The sequence below is a fragment of the Lethenteron reissneri genome, chromosome 10, assembly GCF_015708825.2.
Source record: "Lethenteron reissneri isolate LAM-NWPU_2019-01 chromosome 10, ASM1570882v1, whole genome shotgun sequence".
Lineage (NCBI taxonomy): Eukaryota > Metazoa > Chordata > Hyperoartia > Petromyzontiformes > Petromyzontidae > Lethenteron > Lethenteron reissneri.
The window spans coordinates 10,486,062-10,508,516 of NC_083788.1; the positions used below are offsets into that span (position 1 = coordinate 10,486,062).

General features: G+C 55.0%; 2 protein-coding genes across 3 annotated transcripts; one reads left to right on the forward strand and one right to left on the reverse strand.

Moving 5' to 3' along the window:
- Positions 1-326: 326 nt before the first annotated feature.
- Positions 327-14,652, forward strand: LOC133340558 (E3 ubiquitin-protein ligase ZNF598-like). Its single transcript, XM_061548862.1, has 15 exons — positions 327-693; positions 2,897-3,009; positions 4,037-4,166; positions 4,682-4,893; positions 5,781-5,998; positions 6,309-6,396; positions 7,138-7,331; positions 7,675-7,807; positions 7,929-9,754; positions 10,350-10,553; positions 10,774-10,984; positions 11,533-11,695; positions 12,100-12,268; positions 13,006-13,103; positions 13,373-14,652. The coding sequence occupies exons 1-15, from the start codon at positions 514-516 to the stop codon at positions 13,466-13,468; spliced, it is 4,035 nt and encodes a 1,344-aa protein (XP_061404846.1). The 5' UTR covers positions 327-513; the 3' UTR covers positions 13,469-14,652.
- Positions 14,653-14,827: 175 nt separating this feature from the next.
- Positions 14,828-22,070, reverse strand: LOC133340630 (RNA pseudouridylate synthase domain-containing protein 1-like). 2 transcript variants are annotated; one of them, XM_061549009.1, is made up of 6 exons: positions 21,272-22,070; positions 18,946-19,069; positions 17,861-17,963; positions 17,310-17,411; positions 16,360-16,511; positions 14,828-15,902 (listed from the first exon to the last, which is right to left on the reverse strand). In XM_061549009.1, exons 1-6 carry the CDS (start codon positions 21,451-21,453, stop codon positions 15,648-15,650), a joined length of 918 nt encoding a protein of 305 aa, XP_061404993.1. In that variant the 5' UTR covers positions 21,454-22,070; the 3' UTR covers positions 14,828-15,647. The 2 variants fall into 2 exon arrangements, with proteins under 2 accessions (XP_061404993.1, XP_061404994.1); XM_061549010.1 differs by lacking the exon at positions 17,310-17,411.
- Positions 22,071-22,455: the final 385 nt, after the last annotated feature.

Here is a 22,455-nt window from a genome sequence, read left to right on the forward strand (position 1 = left end):
TCGCTCGCGCGCGCTGCCATGACGTAACGACGCGCGCGCTGCCATGACGTAACGACAACGCTGCGGGCGCTGCCATGACGTAACGACAACGCTGCGGGCGCTGCCATGACGTAACCACTTCGCTCGCGCGCGCTGCCATGAGGTTGCGACTTCGCGCGCGAGACATGATGTCACTGGCCGCTCGCGCTGCCATGACGTCACGACTTCGCGCGCGCGACATGACATCACGTCCCGCCTCGCCCAACAGAGGGCGGCGCGCTTCGCTGTCCTCCCGCCCCTCCCTGAGCAACGTGGCCGCCGGTCGAGTCGCGCGGCGCGGTGCCGTGCGGTCACTCCGCCCAGCGAGCCAGGCCCCCCCCCCCTCCTCCCCGGCTGCCACCCTCCCAACACCGCCACCACCACCATCATCACCGCCACCTCCGTCGCCTCATCGCTAACGCTCATCACCGCCAACACCAACACCGCCAACACCAACATCACCCCCCCCACCACCCCCATCACCGCATCGTCGCCATGGCCAGCACGAACAAGCCGGCCGCGGCGGCGCACGGGCCGTGCGTGCTGTGCTGCCAGGAGGTGGACGTGTTCGCGTTGGGCAAGTGTGACCACCCCGTGTGCTTCCTGTGCTCCACCAAGATGCGGGTGCTCAGCGAGCAACCCTACTGCGCCGTGTGCCGCCTCGAGCTCGCAGAGGTGACGACCCTTACACTCGCCTTGTCCCCCCCCACCACCACCACGGCCTTCACCCACCCACCCAAGTCGGGCCCATGCGCCCGTCCCAGTCGGGCCCATGCGCGTTCTCTAGCCGAGGCCGTGGTTCATGTCTGGCCTTGTCGATTCGGCGTAACCACTGCCTTGGTCGCTTGTCCACTCCCCATTTGCTGCCTTGCCCACACACACACACGGTGCCCCCCACACACTGCCCGATCTTACCCATTGCCTTCGTTTGACCACCCACAACCTCCCCCGCTGGGAGCTCGCACCCTCCCGACCACGTTCCCTTCCAGAGGCGCTGGTTCCTGTCTGGCCTTGCCCGGGGCCCAGCCTCGGTTTGTTGACCGATCGCGCCTCTCTCTCCCATACACCCCACGGCCCTCTCCCTGCGGCACCCCGTATGCCTCCCCTAGGCCGGACAGCCCTGGCCGATCTCGGCTGGGCCACCTTCAAAATCTGCGGCGTCTTCCACCTGGCCCAGGCGGCTGGCTGGCTGGGTGGGCAGCAACCCAGTCAGATCCAGAGTCTTTTTGCTCGGCCCCCCCCCCCTCGAACCCAACCAGGTCCACAGTGCACATCGGGTGCCAATCGTTCAGGTGAAGGTGGTTGCCGATGATAGTTCGCGTCTCTTGGCCTGTAATCGGACTAATTGCGTAACCCCGCGTGGCGACGTTGAACGATTACAGCGGCCTAACTTGAATGGTGGGGAGGCTCACTTTGATGAGACACGGGTAATTGAGCCATCATTTATCACAGGGGTGGTGGGGAACGTCTGGCCCTGCGGGGCCGTATGAGACCCACGAAATCATTTGGTGTGGCCCTGCCAAGACAACCGCAGGCGGGACTCGAAATTCAATACATCTCGGAGCAAACCTGGCAAAGCAGTTGCTAGTAGCTGCAACATCATCAATACCAGCTAACACCACACGCCTCGCCAAAGAGAAGCAGTTCCAGCCATCGCATTAGGGGTGGGTTAATTAAATGTTTGACCAAATATGACAGGCTAATTTTTAAGTTGATAATTTTGTATGGCCCGCGAATGATGTTGTAAATATCCAAATGGCCCTTGGCAGATAAAAGGTTCCCCCACCCCTTTATCACTAAGGCGTTCATGGCCTTGAACCATCATAAAGTTAGTGTACACTCTAGATTCGAAGTTTAGTGTACACTGTACAGGTATTAGTTGACTCACCCATCGGCCATAACACTTGCCCCTCCCCCAAGCGGTCACCAATCTCTCACGGTTACCTGTGATGTGAGGTGAGCGAGCAAGCCGCCCTGTACGCGGGCAGATTTCGTTGCTACATCTCAGTGGTGAGCGACTTTCTGATTTCAAGTTCATTTATTAGGTATAGCCCTGTGAGCCATTCGGCTCTTGAATCGGGTGCAACCGCAACAAACAAAAAACAAAAACATGAACAAGAATACATCTTAAAGTGACTATGTGCAAACAGAAAATCCAAGAAAAGACTGATGCGTTCACCGTGCACTCTGCCGAATCTGTCGTTCGTCTCCCACATCGGTCAACATTCTAACCAAGGCGCGGCCACCCACTGACGTATCTTAACGTTTACATTTGCCTTGATTAAATATGTCCTCACTTCCAACACGTGTTCTTCTTGTCCGTTTCATCACGAGCACCTCCCGAGAGATTAGGTTTCGTCTTCGTCGACGTCAATATTTCTGATACGTATAATGTCACACTGTGGTGGTCAATGTTGATTTAGTCGGCATGAAAAAATGTAGACCGACAAGTAGTCGTTTAGACAAACTCTAAGCAACATATGCCAATGCACAGATGCCTTGCAACCATTGGTGGAAGTTCCACATTCCCACGGCGGGCTGCAGTATATCCATCAAAGGACATCAACAGCCACGATTATTCCACAGCTGGAAGAAGGGCTTCCCAAGCCATTAACTCTTCACACAAATTGTGATTTACGCAGACGGACTACGAACGTCAGTTTGTTATTGGCCAGGAGCGGAGATTATTTATAGTGGAGATTACGTTGAGGGCAGTACAGTACTTGAGAGTCGGTGGTCCATGCGTCTTCCATTGCCTCGTTGGTGATGGCCTAAAGCCACCGAAGGCAATTCTCAATCGGTCAAATGGGTGTCTTAAGCTCACTCCTGCCCTGCCCTGCCCGTGGGACCTGCCAATGCCGTGCACGCCGTCCGGCAGGTGGTGTTCACGCACACGTTCGCCCCCTTCGCGTCCTTCGACACGAGCCGCATGACTATCGACCGGGAGCACGGCATCTGCTTCGACTGCGAGGGCACGCGCGACAAGTACAGGTCGGTGCCAAAAACTGCAGCTTGTGTACAATATTCTCCGGCACGTGTCGTGACGGAGGGGGGAGAGGGGGGGGGTACCGCAAGATCTGACCGTGTCTGTCTGGTGCTCGCCAAGCTGCATTGGCGTCAGGTTGCCGAACGAATACATTTAAGGTCGCACTCATTACACACACAAAGTTATTTCCACAAATGAACCACAATAACTTGCTGATCTCGTCAAGGAGCATAAACCCTCACGCGAACTCCGGTCATCTTCGCAGTGGCTTTTGGCTGGCCATCGAACAAAGACGATCACCGCATCGCGCGCTTTCCAGATGTGCTTCTGCATTTGTCTAGAATGCTCTTCCGATATTAGGAAGCCACTGCAGATATGCACTTTTAAATCTAGGTTGAAAACTCATTTCTTTATAACTGCTTTTTTGTGTTTAGTTTGCTGTTCTTCCCCCACACCTCCGATTCGCACGGTTGCCTACATACTGTGTGAAAGAAGTTCAACGTACACCGTTGGCGGGTTGCGGCTCTTACCTCTCCCTAGTCGGTCCCCAGCCCCCCGCCCGGCTCCCGCAGACCTTGTCCATCTTGGAACTCATCAGCGCCGCACCTCGTAGGGGCGTTCGCACCGCCGACCTCGCTGATGCTTGCCACGAGTGACGCCGTTGGTGGGCTTTTTGTTGTTATTTTGTTTAGTAGTGTTTTTAAGTCACAGTTGCCGAGCAGCGCGAGAGAAGAAGCGGAAAAGAGAAGCGTTGTGACCTGCCGCAAGTGTGGTGCTGGTAGAACGCAGTATGGTTGAGACTAAACAGTCAAGTCAACATGGGTGGAGGAGTTGATGGTGAAGTTCATGGGAACAGTAACCGGGCAATTTTTAATCACTTTCGGGGCTCGCGTGTTACCACGGATAACGCAGTTACACCACTGGCAGCAAGACTGCACAATGGAGATTTGGGGGGGGGGGGGGGAGTAAAAAGACAAAACAGATATTTTGTCCTGACCCGTCACATCACCGCCCGGTTTCCGTCACGTGCAGGAAGCTGCTGCTGCACGCTTGCCCGCGCTGCCCCGCGCTGCCGCCATTCTCCACACTGCAGGAGCTGCAGAAGCACATGAAGCAGCAGCACGAGCGCTTCCCGTGCGACCTCTGCCTGCGCCACCTCAAGGTGAGTGGAGACGTACATTGCGGTGCGACGTGGATTGCTCCCAAGGAGAGAGAGAGCGAGAGATGGAGGGCGTTCTCTTCACGATTGGTGTTCACTTCAGGTGATTCATCTGTCAGTTCACGCAAGCTTTCCTATACTCTGTACTCCATCAGGTTTTGTTTGTTGTTGCAACTTTCTGACTCGCCCCGACTGGACATCTGTGAAAAAGAGCTTCATAGCTCATCAGATACTTCCACTCTAAATAAAGATTCCGATTCTATGTGTATCTGCTTGTGCATGTATGTCTTTCTCTTTATTGCGTCTGCATGCTAATTACCATAAAGCTGTGAGCTAATCGTTGTTACCTTACAACTTCCGTCCCAACAGTCTGTTCATGGCTACAAGGAGGGGGGCGGGGGGGGAATCTTCCGTTTGTGTGTGTACATATGTATCACACATTACAATTCAATTTCAAACAGGAGATCTTGTTCATGCGTTTGTGCATTTGTGCGCTTGCGTGCGTGCGTGCTGCTCAGATCTTCTCAAGGGAGCGGCGCTGGTACACACGGAAGGAGTTGGCGCATCACCGGCGCACGGGTGACCCCGACGACCGCTCGCACCGCGGCCACCCGCTCTGCCAGTTCTGCGACCAACGCTACCTTGACAACGACGAGCTGCTCAAGCACCTGCGGCGCGACCACTTCTACTGCCACTTCTGCGACGCCGAGGGCACCAACGAGTACTACAGGTGAGGGGGCCAGGCCCAGTGGCCTCTGGGCCAGCCGTCCCCATCAGCCCTGCCGACTGTACCCATGCCAGCCCCTACCAGCCCTACTAACTGCAACCCAACCCCCCCTACCGCTTGTACCCCCCTACCAGCCTTACCGACTGTGTAACCCTACCAGCCCTACTGCCTGTACCCCCCCCCCCCCCCGCCCTACTGCCTGAGTACCCATACCAACCCCTACCAGCCCTACAAACTGCGTACCCTTACCAACTATACTGTGTACCCATACAAACCCCTACCAGCCCTACCTCCTGTACCCTCCTATTAGCCCTACCAACTGTTTACCCATACCAACCCTTACCAGCCCTACTGCCTGAGTACCCATACCAACCCCTACCAGGCCTACAAATTGTGTATCCCTATCAACCCTACTGTGTATCCATATCAACACCTACCAGCCCAACAAACTGTGTACCCCTACCAGCTATACTGTGTACCCATACCAACTCCATACCAGCCCTACGGACTGGGTAACCCTATTTAACCTATCACCTGTAACCTCCTACCAGCCAAACCGACTGTGTACCCCTACCAGCCCGACCCCTTGTTTCCTCCCATTTTGAATCAACATGCGTTTTCGAGTATTTGGCTGATATAAATTTCCACGTAATAAGCCACTTCCTTGGGCAATCGTTTGTGGCCAGGTCGCTTCTGAAAAACAGAGATATAACTAAGTGGGCCTTACCTGGTAAAATAAAAAAAGTTGAGTTTTCGTTTCGCTTGCATTCACAGTATAAGCACTCGGTGTGTGTATCGTTTTTGGGGCCGCATCTTCTCTTCACTCCATAACCCCTCGACCCTCATCGTCGTCGTCCCCCCCCCCCCCCACTGACCCCCCCGAATTTCAGCGACTACAATTTCCTTCGGGAGCACTTCCGGGCGGAGCACTTCCTGTGCGAGGAAGGCCCCTGCCAGGGCCAGGAGTTCGTCAACGCCTTCCGCACCGACATCGACCTGCGCGCCCACCGCGCCAGCGTGCACAGCCGCAACCGCGCCGAGGCCCGGCAGACACGGCAGCTGGAGCTGCAGTTCACGTGCCCGCTCCGCCGGCACCTCCGCAACGACGGTGGGTGCCGCCGCACGCCCAGAAGCGGGGGTGGGGGGGGGGTTGGCGGTGGGGGGGCAGATCGTGAGGGGGGTGGTAGCGGGGATGTTACATGCGGTGGGGTGTGTTTCGGTCACGTGGTGACCAGGTGTGGTGTCCGGTTTGTGGTGAGCAGGTGTGGTTTGTGGCAACCAGGTCTGGTGCGTGGTGGGTGCTGTGTGGTGTGTAGTGAGCAGGTGTTGGTGTGTGGTGGCCAGGGGTAGTGTGTGGTCTGTGGTGGCCAGATGCGGTGTGTGGCGAGCAGGTGTGGTTTGCGGTGTGTGGTCAGCAGGTGTGGTGACAAATGCAGACTTTGAAGACGTGGAGCGAGATACGAGGAGCAGGGGTCCACCGCGACGACCGAGACCCAGGGAAAACCGGTACACGCTCACCTGCTCACACGCTCACCTGCTCGCACGCTCACCTGCTCGCACGCTCACCTGCTCGCACGCTCACCTGCTCGCACGCTCACCTGCTCGCACGCTCACCTGCTCGCACGCTCATCTGCTCGCACGCTCACCTGCTCGCACGCTCACCTGCTCGCACGCTCACCTGCTCGCACGCTCACACGCTCGCACGCTCACACGCTCGCACGCTCACCTGCTCGCACGCTCACCTGCTCGCACGCTCACCTGCTCGCACGCTCACCTGCTCGCACGCTCACCTGCTCGCACTATCACCGACTCTCGCACTCACCTGCTCAGAGAGTCACCTGCTCACAGACTGACCTGCTCACATGCTCACACGGACACCGGATCTCACACGCACACACCAACTCACACACCTGCTCACACAGAGACAAAGGCTTACACACATACCTGTTCACACCTGCTCACACATAGATACTCACACCTGCAGACACATACTTATAACAACAACCGCCGTTCGCCACTCAGTGGCGGTGACTTCACCGCTCCCCACCTACACACACACACACACCTGTTCAGACACGCGCACACGACAATCACGATATGCCTATGTTTTTCAAAACGTACGATGCGATTATCGTGGGTCTTGTACCGTACGACGTACCGTAGTGTCGTCATACAGCGGCGCCCCTAGGTGACGCACGCGAACTACGACTAACCATGCCGGGTGTCTGCGAGTGCCGTCGCAACCAGGGACGAGGGCCGGGAGTTGGTGATGGCGCTGCGGGAGTCGCTGGGTGCCCAGCTGCAACATCAGCAGCAGCAGTCGGCTGTGGCGGCGGCAGCGGCAGCAGCTGCTGCAGGAAGTGGAGCGGAGCAGACAGCGAAACGATACTCTCCTTCAGGCGACGGGGACAGTCCGGAGCGGGCGCAAATGGAGGCCGAGGGTGAGGTCCTGGAGTGCAACCACACTGCATCGCGCAACGAACAGCACCGCTCTCCCTCTGGTCAGGCCTGGGGATCAATTCTAATGCCTGACGGCATCTTTGGCCGAGATAACACAGTATTTGGTCAAACATTTTACAGTTGAAAATATTCATACCAGGTCTATCTCTGACACTTGGTCAGTGTCATGCTCTGTGTCGCGCTGCCCAACGTGCCGTCCCCGATGCTGTCCACATTTTCCTGCTCATCCCGCCGAGCTGTTCACTGTTTATGAGCCAACAATCTCTTTACCACGAGCCGTCATGCGCTCTAACGAGCCATCCCCACACCCTGTCTCGCCACCAGTGGGCACGAGGGTGGCAGTGACGGGCGACACGGCAGCCAAGCGGGTGGCGCTGGCGGCCGGTCAGACGGTGTCCAACGGGCCGCTCGCCCACGACGAGTTCCCAGCCCTGGGCGCTGTCACCACCTCTGCCAGGTGGGCCCGCACGCTGCTGCCACAGCCACTTAACGGGCCACTGTCTCCTTCCCGGTGACGGGTGCTCAATCCTTTTTTGTTCCGCGTTTCTGATCATTGGGGGGGTTTGTTTGAATTTCAGCTCGGCGTCGGAGAGCGCGCACGCGCGTTCCAACATGGCGGCCAAAATGCACCAGTCTCACATCCGGGTGTTTGATGAGGAGTTCCCGAGCCTGACGGGTTCCACGCCGGCCTTCGTGCCGGGCTTCGCCGGGCAACCCTGCCGAACCTTCGCCCCCACGCAGTCTCAGCCACAGTCGAAGCCCCAGCTTAAGTCCAGGGAGGAAGAGTTCCCTAGCCTCACGAAACGGCAGAAGGGCCCGCCGCTGAGAACACAGGGCCCGCCGCCTCAGGGCCCGCCGGTGAGAACACAGGGCCCGCCGCCACAAGGCCCGCCGGTGAGAACACAGGGCCCGCCGCCTCAGGGCCCGCCGCCACAGGCCCAGCAGCCGAGGCCGCAGCCCAAGCTGGAACTGGAAGACTTCCCGAGCCTGACGAAGTTGGGCTCGGGACGCGCGCCACCACAGCGCATGAAGCTGCAGGCCAAGGCTCGGGGGAACGCGAGGGTGGAGGAGGGAGAGGAGGAAGAGGAGGCGTTCCCGAGCCTGCAGTCGCTCCGCAAGGGATTGCTGCCGACCCCGGACCCACAGAAACGACCACCCAAGCGGGAGGAGAGGACGGCCGGCATCGCCGAGGACCGCGCGAGTGCCAAGGCGCTCAGGACTGGACCGATCGGCTCGGCGCCGGTGCGGGAGACGGCCAGGTCACAGGCGCAAGCGGAGCCACAGAAACCACAGCAGAAGCCGGCGACCTTGAGCCGAGAAGACGAGCCCAGCACCCTGGCATCGCTTGGGAAGGCGCTGGTCTCCAGGGCGCTGGCACCAACGCAAGCGCCGCAACAGCAGGAGCCTCGCAAGACTCCCCAGCCCAGTTCTTCCCATGAGGAGCGTCCCTATCTCTCAGGAGTCCAGATTGGGTCCCGTCCACAAGCGCCGCTGGACGAGGACTTTCCGAGCCTGCCGACGCTGAGCCGGGCAGAGCACCGCATCGGCGGGGGCTTGCCCGGCGGCGGGAGCGGCGGTGGCGGCGCAGCCCGGCAGTCCACGGTGGCCGCACGGGCGTTCAAGGAGGACGATTTCCCAGTGCTCATTGGGAAGGTCCCGACGCGGCCAGGTCTGGTGGGGGGGCGCCAGCAGCAGCGCGGCACAGGCGGCGCCTCCGCATGGGGCAGCTCTGGTGTTACCACGGCCGCCATCGCCGCCCCGGTTCCCCCGGCACCATCGGACCAAACGTTAAAATTGGAGCCGCCATGCTTTCCCACTTCTTCTTCCGGCGCCGCCGCCGCGGCAAATGTGGCCGCAAGCGCAAAGGGGGAGAAGAGCAGCAAAGTAGCCGCTCGCAAGAACCGGAGCGCGGCAATCGCGGTGATGAAGGGCCTGGACCGCGATGACGACGACGAGGAGGATGCCAGCCCTGCTGTGACCTCGCTGGAGTTCCGATCGGCGCCCACGCTTTTCGACCTTTCGTCGCTACTCACCGCACCCAAGATATCGGGCAAGGGCGGCGGGAAGAAGCAACTGGGCGGGGAGCGGGCGGATGAGAAGAGGGCCGCGACCACGACCGCGGCGGCTCCGGTGAGAGCAGCCACCGTCGGCGAAACTAAAGCGGTCGTGCCCGAGGCCCAGTCTGCCGCGGACGAGGCGTCGCGAGCAAAGGCCAAGCGGAACAAGGGCAAGGGGAAGGCCGGGGCGGGTACGGCGGCGGACGAGAAAGGGGCGGCCGGAAGCGAGAGGCGGAAGGTGGGAGCGGACGATGCGAAGGACGCCGGCGGGAGGGCCGCAGAGGAGGCGGGGAGGAGCAGTGGCTCGGAGAGCGATTGCTGGTGGGAGAAGGAGTGGGAAGAGCCAGGTGAGAAGCGCTTCAATAAATTGATGTCTTCTTGGTTCTTTCGGTAAAGTCACGTAGAATGGAAATAATAAAATAATAAAAATAAAACATAAAATGCTTTATTATGTTTTATTTTTATTATTTTATTATTTCCATTCTACGTGACTTTACCGAAAGAACCAAAAAGATGAATCCCTGCAGTCACGAAAGCTTTAAATAGAAATTTAAATTGATGTCGTTCAGTCGCAATTTGCTTCGGTGTTAATTTTCCGTAGTCTTGTTTGTGCAGTCCCCTTTTTATTGTTTCTGGTTTATAGGTTCGTCCGCTCTATTGGCCTATAGAACATTAGCATGTACATTTGCATGGATGTGAATTGATTGGTAAACACGCAGATTGGCGCGTGTATCGCGGGCGACATTGATCAGCGACTCGATGTGTCAACGTGCGCCACACGGGGAGAGGGGCTCCTAGGGGGTTTCCCGTCTTCGGGGAGGCGTTTGTCTCCATCGATACTGCTCTCTGACGATTGTCCTCCTCCGCTTCCTCCCCTCTCGCACACCCCGACCGCTCGCTCCTCCGCTCTCGCCACCGGCGTCTTTTTCCCCCCGGCTCCAGCCTCCGGCGCTGACCAGACGAACGGCACCGAGCGGCGAACCCTGGCTAACGGCGTCCCTCGACCGCCCCCGGGCCTGGCCGCCCCTCCTGGCCCGCCGTCCCTGCTGCTGCCGCCGCCGGTGCAAGCAGTCAGTGGTTTCCTGAGCCTTGAAGATGACTTTCCGGCGCTGACTGCACCTGCTGTGCCCCGCAAGCCACCGCCCGGTGAGCCCCACCTCCACACACCCTCCCCTTTCCCCATTCATCAATTTAGCCAGGTTGCTTTTGGGTAAATCCCTCCTAGGAATACAACTTTATTCTAAAATTGTACTGATGATGCGTGTACGGATATTCGGTGATATTCAACCAGAACAGAGCTGTGCGAAGTCTAATTCCGTGTTTTTGTATTTTAACCGTCTATCGCTTCCTTCTTCCTCCGTGCCAGGTTTCGTTAAGTCTGGCCCTGTCGCCACCGCCGCCGCTGTGGTGAAGCAGCCCCCGCCCGGCCTGGGAGCACCGGCCACAGCTCCCCCAGGCTTTGGGGGGTCCCCAACGAGCATCGCCCCCCCGGGCCTGGCCGCGGTGGTGGCCGTGGCCGTGCCGAAAGGGGCCCCGCCCGGGCTCGTGGCCGTGCCGGCCGCATTCAGCGACTGCAGGTGATTCCGGCACTCCAGGCAATCGTCAGCCACGATCTAACCCCAACGCCGCAGTATGTTCATATGTCTAGCTGCTAGCGCACGGTGCTACGAACCCAGCAACCCGAGTTGGATTCCTGCTCTTGGCCAACACCAGTCCTGGGCCTCCCCTAGGTCGACTCAGTCTCCAAATGAGTACCTGGTGTGGTATGTAAACATCGCCACTGGGGAGACGAAGGCTGTCGGGCGTGATGCTGGCCAACCACCTCTTGGTGTGCCGTGCCGGCCTTTATAGGAATTTGCTAGCAGCACTTGGCCCAAATGTCTGTTGAGGCTATACGGGGGATCTTTGTGTATTTGTCTGTGTGCCACTGGGTAGCGGGGTCGTCGCCGCACTGCAATACAAGTACCTGATGCGATGTGTAACTATGGTCATCCACCCCCCTCTTCTGCTGTGCCGGCCTTCATAGGCGCTCGCTGTCCCCAACAATCTGTTAAGGCAACACAAGGGATCTTCGTCTTTGTACGTTGATGTGTCGTGTGCCTTTTGTGTGTGTGCGTGTTTGCAGAGAGGGGGAGGTAGCTGGAGGTGGCGGCGCCGGCACTGGCTACATAGCCCCGGAAAACTTTGTGCAGCGAAATCGCTCCCTGATCGATCGCGTGCGCGGGATCCTGGGGGAGGACGAAGACAAGTTCACCGACTTCAAGAAGCTCTCGGGCCAGTTCCGCCAGGTAGGGGTACAAACCAGCGGGCCACAAAACCAGACAGACCTGGGGTCAATCACGATCGTAATCTCATATCTCAACCAATACAATGCCCCGCTGCAGCCAAATGGGAACCCCCCCCCCCATCCCCAATGGCAGCTATCACTGTGCGGCACAAGGTATACGCAGCGCAGTTTTGCTACGACGGTGTCATTCACAATGAACTGTAATCGCAGTGTAATTGTAATTGCAGCTAATGGTGCTGGTGCGTTGTAATATTCATTGATCGTGGGTCTGGACAAATCAAATCTATTCTCTGTGAACGTCCCAGAAGTCCCTGTGAACTCGCCCATGACCTCGCCCATGAACTTACCTGCCACCCCCTTCCCCCGCCGACCCCCCTCCCCCCCCCCCACCGTGGCGTCGCCCAGGGCTCGCTGTCAGCGATAGACTACCACGCGCGCTGCGAGGCCCTGCTGGGCCCCGTAGGCCTCGGCGTCGTGCTGCCGGAGCTGCTGGTGCTGCTGCCCGACACGGAGAGGCAGCGGCAGCTCTTGGACGCCCATGGGCAGAGGCGGCGGCGGCAGCAGCAGCAACCAGGTACAGGTAACAACAATAACTTTGCACGTACGGCAAAGTTATTGTTTGTCGTGCGCTTTTACCCAATAAAGTAATTTTGTGGGTAATTTATGTTTAGCGAGAGAGAGAGCAGCAAACTGCTCCCCATCATCATCGTAGTCCGGCCTGTAACGATTCACGCCGCCGTCCCTCCTTCCTGGGTCATGATTTTCATTTGACAATTTCATAATTTTTTCCTCAGTTTTTACAGTCGCATTTACATTGATAAGGCAACATGTTGCCATAAGCAATCGTCCTGTGTCAAAATCGTAAAAATCGCACGCGGTTTGACGCGCGAAGCGATCGATGTATCGTCACTCTCCTGGCCTGGAAGTTTACCGCCCCTCCTCCCCCCCCCCCTCTGTACACAAAGTCAAGGCAAGAAGACCCCACAATGGTTCGCAACACGTTACGATAACAAGCTCGGAGAGTATCCCAAACTAGCTATTAAAGAAACAAGCAGAGAAAGGATCATGATTGAACAAAGTGGAGATCCTGGCCAAAGAAAGGGAACCATTGCAGTAATGTTATTCAGCTCCCATCATCGATAATCAGGTGACACAAGGCACGGCTGACGATGCAGTGCTTGTTCCTGTGGCATAGAGTATCTGTGAACGTCTCGCGAAAGCCTCGCGAGAGACGTGGCGCCGCCGCGTCAACAACGGCGTGCAGAGCGCTCGTTGCCGCCGCAGTCGTTCACGCTTCGCTGCCACCGCCAGGTGCAGTCGGGGCGGCCCGGAAGAAGAAGGGGCAGGGGGCAAAAGTCGCGGACTCCGGGAGTGAGCTTGACTGCCGCTGCTGCCCATCCTGCCAGCAGGTGAGCGACGTCCACGCTCCGCCACGCTCGTTATGAACGCTGTCCTGTGAACGTGTGTACGTGTACGTGTGCGTGTGTACGTGTGCGCACGTGTGTGTGTACGTGTGCGCACGTGTGCGCACGTGTGCGCATTTCACATGGCCTTAGAGTGCATCTAGCGTGGCACAAGCACTGTGTTGAGGCCACATCAGCCTTCAAAGACGCTCGCTGTGTATCCAAGCCGGCTGCTGATGGGCTCCGTGTGCGATTGTCATTTTCATCGTCGTCAGGTCGTCGGCCCTGCGGACTGGTCTTGGCACACGGCAAGGCACGGAGGGGAGGACGAGTTCCCAGCACTGCCATCGGCTGCCCGCTCAACCCTCTAACTGTTTGTCACTCAACCCGGGCCCCTCCAGCCCCACCGGCTGTCCCATGTGACTGCCCGTGCCAACGTTGCTGCGGGTACAGCCCTACAATCGCGAACTGTACTGGAGTTGCTGGTGGAGGTGCTGTCACGGTAACCCCACGTCTCCACCCCCACAGTGTGCAGTTCCATTATATTAATTGGAGAAAGGGACAGGAAAATGTATAATGCTGAACCGGTAATTTGTTGCGAAGGCAGCAGTGCTCTTATTTATGCGCTCAAGGTAAATAAATATATTGGGAGAGCGAGGAAGGCCGAGCGATAACGTTGGGTAGAGGCACGAAGTGGCGACTGCAGAGGGGCCGAGTTGGAGGGGCGGTCGCATGTTTCCACGAATGTTGCCAATTAAGATGCCTCGTTACAAGCCAATAAGCCAACGACACAATGCGACAAAAGTACAAAGCTCAGAGTTTAGCTTGCTGAGAATCGCCACAGAAAGGTATGTTAAAACAAGAACGGCAGATTAAATTTCTGTTATTTATTGTGCCCGACAAGAGGGTGCAACGTGGTGTTACAGGCACTCTTGCGCTTCTACAGAGCTTCAAGTAGCAGTGCAGGACGCCTTTTATCAAGCAGCACTTCCCTGCTCCCCATGGTGCCTCGCAGTGATGAGGCATTTCCGCGAGGGATACACCCTCAAGACGTAGATGTTACACCACCGGGCAGTGTAGTCGCTTACTTGAACAGGCTTTGGGGGGAGGGGTGGGGTGGCTGGTCGGTCTGAACAAGAGTCGGACAGTCAGACTCGCCTTACTGCTCATGCCTTTGTCGCGAATTTTTCCCAAAGTCATTACCCAACTCGCCCATGTGATTTGGTGAGAAAAGAATGGAATTCTTTATTTTACGTTTATTTCTTTTGAGATGCCACATCCTCTGCCAGGTGAGAATTTACATCCTGCCCGGGAGGAGGGGCAAGGGTCAGGGTTCAATGGTTAAGAGGCGATGTCAGGAGTGTGTAAACACAGGGTGTTTAAATTAATGGCTTACTATTTAAGAACAGCGTAAAAAATACGGCCATTGAATAAAACCCAAAAAAAACTTTATTCTTCAATAAATAAAAGACAAATGACAAAATATTGGTTCTGAGTTAAAATTGTTTTAGTTTTTTTCCTGCAAACCTGCAAAATAAAATCCGGTTTGTCCCATCATGGTTTCCAATCGTGAAGTCGGTAGACTGCAGCTTGTGTGCAAGTTCATTGTGAATTAGTCATCCATACAGCTTTCTCTATTTAAAACAATACCCTCACCACACATTGTTATCACCACTGGATTGCAACATAAAAACTATATTAAAAATAATAATTTAAAAAGCTTCTTAACTTGTTCAACGCTTTATTAACGGCGAGTCGGCGGCGCAATGGTCAGCGCGCGCCCCACTCAAAGAACCGGGCGACCCGAGGTTTGACTCTCGCGTAGGACGGACAGCATCGGTGGCGAGCGATATCTAAACCCAGTCCTGGCTGCGCTCCCCTCACTTCACCGACCCGCACTGACAAGCGTGGCGAAGTATGGGGGAGGAGAGAGACCTCGTTCTGGCAGTGTCAAAGGAACTGAAGGCTATTCATGACTGTTGTTATAAAGTAGCACAAAACGTGGGTGAATATATGCTCACAGATGAGTACTACAGGCCCGGATTAATGAAGGTTGTATATTGCAAAGCAGTTTGATTTGTTTAGCATCTAAAGGCACTGCACAGAGAGCATGACAAGCACCTCAGGATCTAGAGGGGAGGTGCTTGTATTTTTAAATGACGATGGGGGTTGTTTATACGCAGGAAACGGTCGGATGCTGTGTTGAAGGAAACCAACGATACATTGGGAGTAAGGAGATCCAGAGAAGATCGGCAGGAGTGGCAAAAGGTTAGTGGAGTCACTCGGGAGAGGTCACCCCGCAGTGTGTTGAGAATGGCTAACGGAGACTATAGTTTGCAGTGAAGTCTCGAGCACGTGATGGACGCCCCACACACACCTGTGACGGTAAGGTGCATTCGGCCTCTCCAGAAGAACATTCGGTTGCTGTACACTCGCAAAACAAGGCGTGCATGGCAGCATTCTCTTGGGAGCGTGCTTCCAAACCACCCCACGATTGGTGGTGCTGGCGCCAACTTGACCTGACCCGAATTAGAGGTCGCACGCCTGGGGTTAGAGGTCGGCTGGCCACTCCTGCAGCCAGCGCTGCAGACCCTCCGTCGCCGCCTCGCTGACCGGCCTGGCGCTCCTCGTACTTGCCATGCGTCGCCGTGCCAACTCCGCCTCCGCCTCCTCCGTGGCTAGCCTCGCCTCCGTGGCGACGGCCTTCCTCACCACCTCGGCAAGCGCCTCGTCGACGCTCCGCAGTGTCTGCTCGGGGCACCAGCTCGGGTCAACGTCTGGCACGAATGGGTCGGGCGCCTCCGCCTGCCGGTACCGGGAGCAGCGGCACAGTTCGAGTCAGCATTTGTTTTTATTTTGGTCTCGGCCTGCGAATTAAATGTAGTCGCTCTCAGTCTAGTTGACTAAAGCGGTGAAACACTTGGTGTGAGAGGTCTGCAATTTATCCCCCCCCTTTATAAAAAAAAACTCAACACAATCGTTGATAACAATACCTTAAAATATATAACGTTTTGGGGAACGGCCCTTCATAGCATTGGCAACGCAGCATCGCCAAATAATTTGAATATCTCGTCATCCAATCGGTGACATCGGTCAATCTTTTTTACATACGACACAGCCAATTCCAATTTTTGGTGTTCCTCGGTATCCTGCAGTCTCTTAATATTTTTTCATTATCTTAGTCTGTGTACAGAATCATTCGTCGCAGTCGGCCGTGTGCTGTGGTGCACGGTGGGTGCGGTCGTCAAAGTCGTCGACGCGCCTGCACCGTGCGTTCTCCGAGCGGCATGCGGAGCAGCGCGGCGTGCAGCATGGTGCGGTACGGCGCCGTGTCGGCGCGCAGGCTGTACGTGTAGTCCCCGACGATCGCGTGGCCCACGGCGTCGCAGTGCACGCGCAGCTGGTGCGTGCGGCCTGCGCATGGCGGCCATGCACAAGGACGCAACAAAGAGAAAGATCCCCAGTAAAGCCTTAACTGTGACTGCTTGGACAAGTGCTGTTAGCGAGCACCTGTGGCGCATGAGGGGGTGGGTGTCCAGCACCACGCCCAGCCCCAACAGGAACGCGGACGCACGCGCGGATTGATGCGAGCATAAATACACACGCCCAAACACGTGCGTACACCCACCAACGCATGCCTATCACCACCGATGATAGCCTGTAGTGCAGAATCTCACTGACGTGGAATGAGTCAAATCTAGGAATTGTCAATATCTGGGGTCTTGATTTTATTCAAACAATCGGTACTTATTGTCTTACTTGTTCTGTATGATCTGTCTCCTTTGTATTGTCCGTCTCATCCGTGCTACGTCTCGTCTGAACAGTGCATTGTCCATCTCGTCTGTACCGTGTACAATTGTCTCATCTGTGTGCTGTCGTCTGCATTGGTTTTTATTGTCTCAGTCAACATGACAAGGACCCGTTCTCAGGTTAGCATATTCTCTGGATAATAAGACACTCTAGAAATTAAGACACACCCCAAACGTGTACCCGGTGTAATTAAAGTTATACAAATCTGCTCACACACGACTGCGAGAATAAAACTGCCCCAACTTTTGCTTTAAAATACAGCAGGGGAAAGTGCGTCGATCCGGAATATTTGGCACATCCCCTGGCGAGTGACCTACTTGCCAACTTTGCCCATCGTGTGCGAGAGAGAAATCACGCGAGCGAGCGGTGGTGGTGGTCTCTTAGCACCATGCAGTCGCACACCTGTTACGGGCTGCAGCAGCACCTTGGTGGCGGGGTCGTCGCCGTAGCGACCGGTCTGTAGCACCGTGAGCTCCGTGAGACATGGCTTGGGGTTGTCGCAGCCTGTGGGAGCATGCGGCAGAAAGGTCGTGGCACAAAGACCCCTTCTACACGTTTCCACAAATGTGGCTATTTGCGGTCAGTGTGGCCACATGGCTTAGATGGAGTGCTCTTGCCCAGTAATGTTTGAATAATCAGTCTGACCCAGGTGGTGAAAATAGGTCCAGAATTGCTTTGTTTAATTGGGCCTGAAAACCTGTTAGGCTGATACACTAAAATAGTGCGATACAAATGTTTGGCTTGTGGGAATAAAATTAAAGTACCTGGGGAAGGTTATGCCCTTTTTTAACCGAACCCCTAATCACCTTGCAGCTCACCAGATTTGGTTATTTCCAAAATCTATATGACCCACCAACCCTGAACTTCAAACGGCTGGATCACATGCCTGTGAATCGCCTGACCTCCAGTCCGATGAAACCGGATAATTTCCGGCACCATGCCCCACTTCTCACCTGGGGTGGCCTCCACGCACATCATGTGTGTCTGTCCCTCCCTGGTGTCCTTCCCAATTGCATAGTCAATGGTCATGTGCTCCTCTTTAACGTGTCCCCTCACCTGCACACGTCAGAAACGGGAGTTCACACCTAAGTTTACGTACATCACGTGACAAAATTAATATTTTACAGGATAATTCTCAACAGCTGAAATAAAGCCAAATTAAGTGCCGAACAACATTTTATGTGACAGTCAATGGTGACCATACTTGAGAAACCAGTTTTTTTTATAATTAAATCATGCGAGTTCATGGGTTCGTATGGCCATGAATTTCTATGCAAGTCTGGTGGGTCTTTATACCAGTATAGACAGACCTCTATGTGAGTTAAATGCCGTGTCGGGTAGGGGTGGCCATTCACAGGTTGAGAATCGCTGCCCTATGTATACGATGTACTGCATTCGAGGAAAGGCTGCGATACCCAACTCTTAATTCAACTCTTTTTCCACTTTAAAGTGAGGGTCGGGGTTGAGGGGTCTGAGCCACGGCTTTTTAGCTGGCCATCGAACAAAGACGGTCACCGCATCGCGCGCTTTCAGATGCGCTTCTGCGACCGACTGTAACGCTCTTCCGACATTAAAAAGCCACTGGAAGCTACGCACTTTGAAAATGTTTTTTTTATCGAATTGTCCATCCCCCGACCTCCGATTAGTACGGTTGGCTACCTATGGTGTGCATAGCTATACGGTTTACCTATATTCTTGCACAGAGAAATTGAGTTCTCACGTCCATATGGCGTGCAGCCGCTTCAATACGGACTTTGTAGGACGAACATTGAGATGTATAAGGGCACGGGGGGGGTGACCAATGAGGTCCGAATTGGTCTGTAATAAGGCACTGATAAGTGGTTGACAGGTATGTAGTCGTGTAGTATATAGTGTAGTTTATAGTAGTGTATAGTGTCGTGTATACATTGAACGTAGAGATTTATAAGGGGCACGGGGGTAACCAATAGGGTCTGCATTGGTCTGTAATAAGGTAGGGCACTGGTAAGGTATGGGATGTAACAGAAACGAGCCACAGGCAAGCCCACTGCCGGCTCACCAGAGCGAGGTACGCCTTGGCGACTCGCCGCTGACTGAAGGCCCGGAAGGCCCCTCCAGCAGCCTGGCGGCTCAGGGCCACGCAGAGGGCTCCACTCGTGGCGTAGTCCAGCTGGTGGCAGAACCTGCCACAGAGGTGGTAAAATAAGTATAACCCGTAAAAACAAAGTTTTTCACTATAAATCCTTTATATGCGTGGCGGCTCGAGTCCTCTCGTCCTCTGGCTTGAGATGGCTGCCACCTATGGGTCATATGATTGCCTGCCACCATTAAGCAATTGGTAATTAAATATAAGAATTTTTTTTCCTAAAAAGTGTTACATTTTGGGAAATTTTTTTCACGAAAATAAATTGTCACGCACAACGAGTCTGTGTGGAAAATGTCAGCTTGATTGGATCATGGGAAGTGGGTTAAAAAACGACCGAAAGATTTGCACGGTCCTAAGCAAGCAAGCGAACTTAATATAAATGATTTAACAAGTATAACCCGTAAAAACAAAGTTTTTCACTATAAATCCTTTATATGCGTGGCGGCTTGAGTCCTCTCGTCCTCTGGCTTGAGATGGCTGCCACCTATGGGCCAGATGATTGCATGGCAGCATTAAGCAATTGGTAATTAAATATAATATTTTTGTCCTAAAAAGTGTAACATTTTTGAAAAAATATTTTCACGAACATTAATTGTCACGCACAACGAGTCTGTGTGCAAAATGTCAGCTCGATTGGATCACGGTAAGTGGGTTAAAAAACGACCGAAAGATTTGAACGGTCGTAAGCAAGCAAGCGAACTTACTATAAAGGATTTAATAAAGGATTTAAAAATATATTCGCCTGTGGAGAACGCGGCGATCGATCCCGCGACCTTTGGCATCGGAAGCGAGGGCGCTACCAACTGCGCTACTCCGCCAGGGCCTGTGGAGGTGTCATGCTCTGGGCTCCTACACTGTGACGTTCAGCCAAAGCCATGAATGAGTTCCATTCGAATAAATGTAAAATAAATATTTTTTGCCTAGAAAGTGTAAAATTTTGGATTTTTTTTTCACGAACATTGTCATGCACAACGAGTCTGTGGAAAATGTTAGCTCGATTGGATCACGGGAAGCGGGTTAAAAAACGACCGCAAGATTTACACGGTCCAAACCAAGCAAGCAAGCAAGTGAACTTAATATAAAGGATTTAAAAAGGTGTCAGTTTTTTTTCCTGATAAAATGGGTAAAAAACTAATTATATTTTGCTACTGGCAAAGGAGGTTCCAATGGTGCTGCCACAGAGGGTTACGAGAAATGATACGAAAACACGATTGGAGTCCAAAGTCTTAGGAAATGTAGGCAAATCACACACAAAAAGTCTATTTTGACCAGGTAAAGGCAACTGGGCAATTAGCTTCTTTTTCAGAAGCGACCTGGCTGGCCACATGATGGCTCAACGAAGTGGCTTTTTCACGTGGAAATGTATAGCAGCCAAATAATCTAAATGCATACTCTTTGGTTCTTTCGGCAAAATAAAACTTCTGTTTTCTTGTTGTGGTTGTCTCGCCTGATGACGATTGCTTGTGTTGCGGTCGAAACGTCGTGATCTATTATTTTTTCTACCTACGTGACTTTACCGAAAGAACCAAAGAGTATGGATTCCTGCAGTCACAAAAGCTTCAACTCAAAATCTAAACGCATGTTTCTAAATGTGGATGGAAATAGCATGGGTGCATTATAATCTCATACGCGTGGTGCCAATCGTTGGCACACTGGACTTGCAATCCAGAGGTCCACCGTTTCGTTCTCCTGGTGTGGCAGTGCAAACACTGGGGCAAGTTTCTTCAATATCCTCGCCTCTTGTCACCCGGCAGTATACACGAGTACTGTCCATCAACAGTCGGTCAATGGGGCAGGTTGTGGTGGCGATGGGGTAAAGTGTGGGCATCTTCCACCTCTTCAAAGGTGGCCTGCGTGGAGTAGGCCAAGAATTCTAGATTTGAAGCTTTCGTGACTGCAAGGATTCATACTGTTTTTTTCGGTAAAGTCACGTAGGTTAAAAGAAAACAAATAAATTAAATCACGACGTTTCGGAGGCAACACAAGCTTCCGTCTTCCCAAGAATGCCCACGAGAGCGAGTTCTCGAGAGCGGGAGACCCTTTCACCAGCGGTGCTGTGAGCAAGGAACTGCAGGGCTGCACCTTTATAACATTTGCGTGAAAAAAAAACACTGCACCGCTTGCCTGCGTTGTCCATTTGGCAATTTTGTAGCTCTATTTAGTGGACTTTGGGTGTCTGGCGACGTCGTCGAAGCGACGAGGGGTGGGTTGGGGGGGGGCGTTGTGCAGCAGGCGACACCTGAATCCGTGCCGGGTGCTGGGGTCGAGGAGCTGCGGGTAGCGGTGGCGCAGCTGCTGCTGCACGGTCAGCGTCTCGCGGCGCCTCGTGCTGTCGATGCGCAGGTCCCAGTGCTTGTCCAGCACCAGGTAGTCGGCGTCCTCCAGCAGCACGGACAGATGCTCAAGTCGCGCCGCCTCCATGCGTACGTCGGGTGCTCCTCCAGCATCAAGGGATTTGGAGGGGGACAGGGACCTCTTCCAGCATCAAGACATTGGAGCAGGTGGCGGGGTGGGGGGGGGCTCCTCCAGCAATCGGCGCTGGGATCACGGGATGCCTAGCATCCAGGAACTTAGACCAGGGACCTCCAACGTGAACTGGGGGGGGGGGGGGGGGCTCCAGGAAACAGGGTTGGACGTAAAAGTCGGGCCGGTTGAGAAATCAACAAGCAATGTAGGGCTGACCCAGAGCCCTTCAGAGAGCCGCAGCAACCAGGGCTGGACGTAAAATATCCATGAATGGACCACTCTAAAAGCACGAATTCATTCTCCGGAGCTCCGGAAAGTAAGAGCCGCAACCCGAAATCGTGTGTGTGTGTGTTGGGTGTCAATGCAGTTGTACAAATCTGTCCGGCGACACACACACACGCTCGCACGCACACCGGCCAAACTACGAGACGCGCCCCTCAATTTTTTTTAATTTAAATGAGTTAAGTAAAAGCTTGTAAAATGAAACCGCAGCGCCGGCGAGAGTGGTGCGTCTTATAATCGGGCAAAGCAACGGAGACCCCAACCCCACGCCACCGACCAGCCCACATGGCCTCGGCCGAGTGGTCGCGCGCCAATGACGTAACGGCACTGACGTGACGGGGGGGGGGGGGTGTTGGCGGGGGAGGGGATGACAGGGGGGGGGTTGTTGGCGGGTGGGGGGTGTGTTGGCGGGGGATGACAGGGGGGATAACAAGGAGGGGGATGACGGGGGGGGGGTGTTGGCGGGGGGGGGGGATGACAGGGGGGGGGTTGTTGGCGGGTGGGGGGTGTGTTGGCGGGGGGGGTGACGGGGGGGTTGTTGGCGGGGGGGGGGGATGACAGGGGGGATAACAAGGGGGGGGATGACGGGGGGGGGTGTTGGCGGGGGGGGGGATGACAGGGGGGGGGTTGTTGGCGGGTGGGGGGTGTGTTGGCGGGGGGGGGTGACGGGGGGGT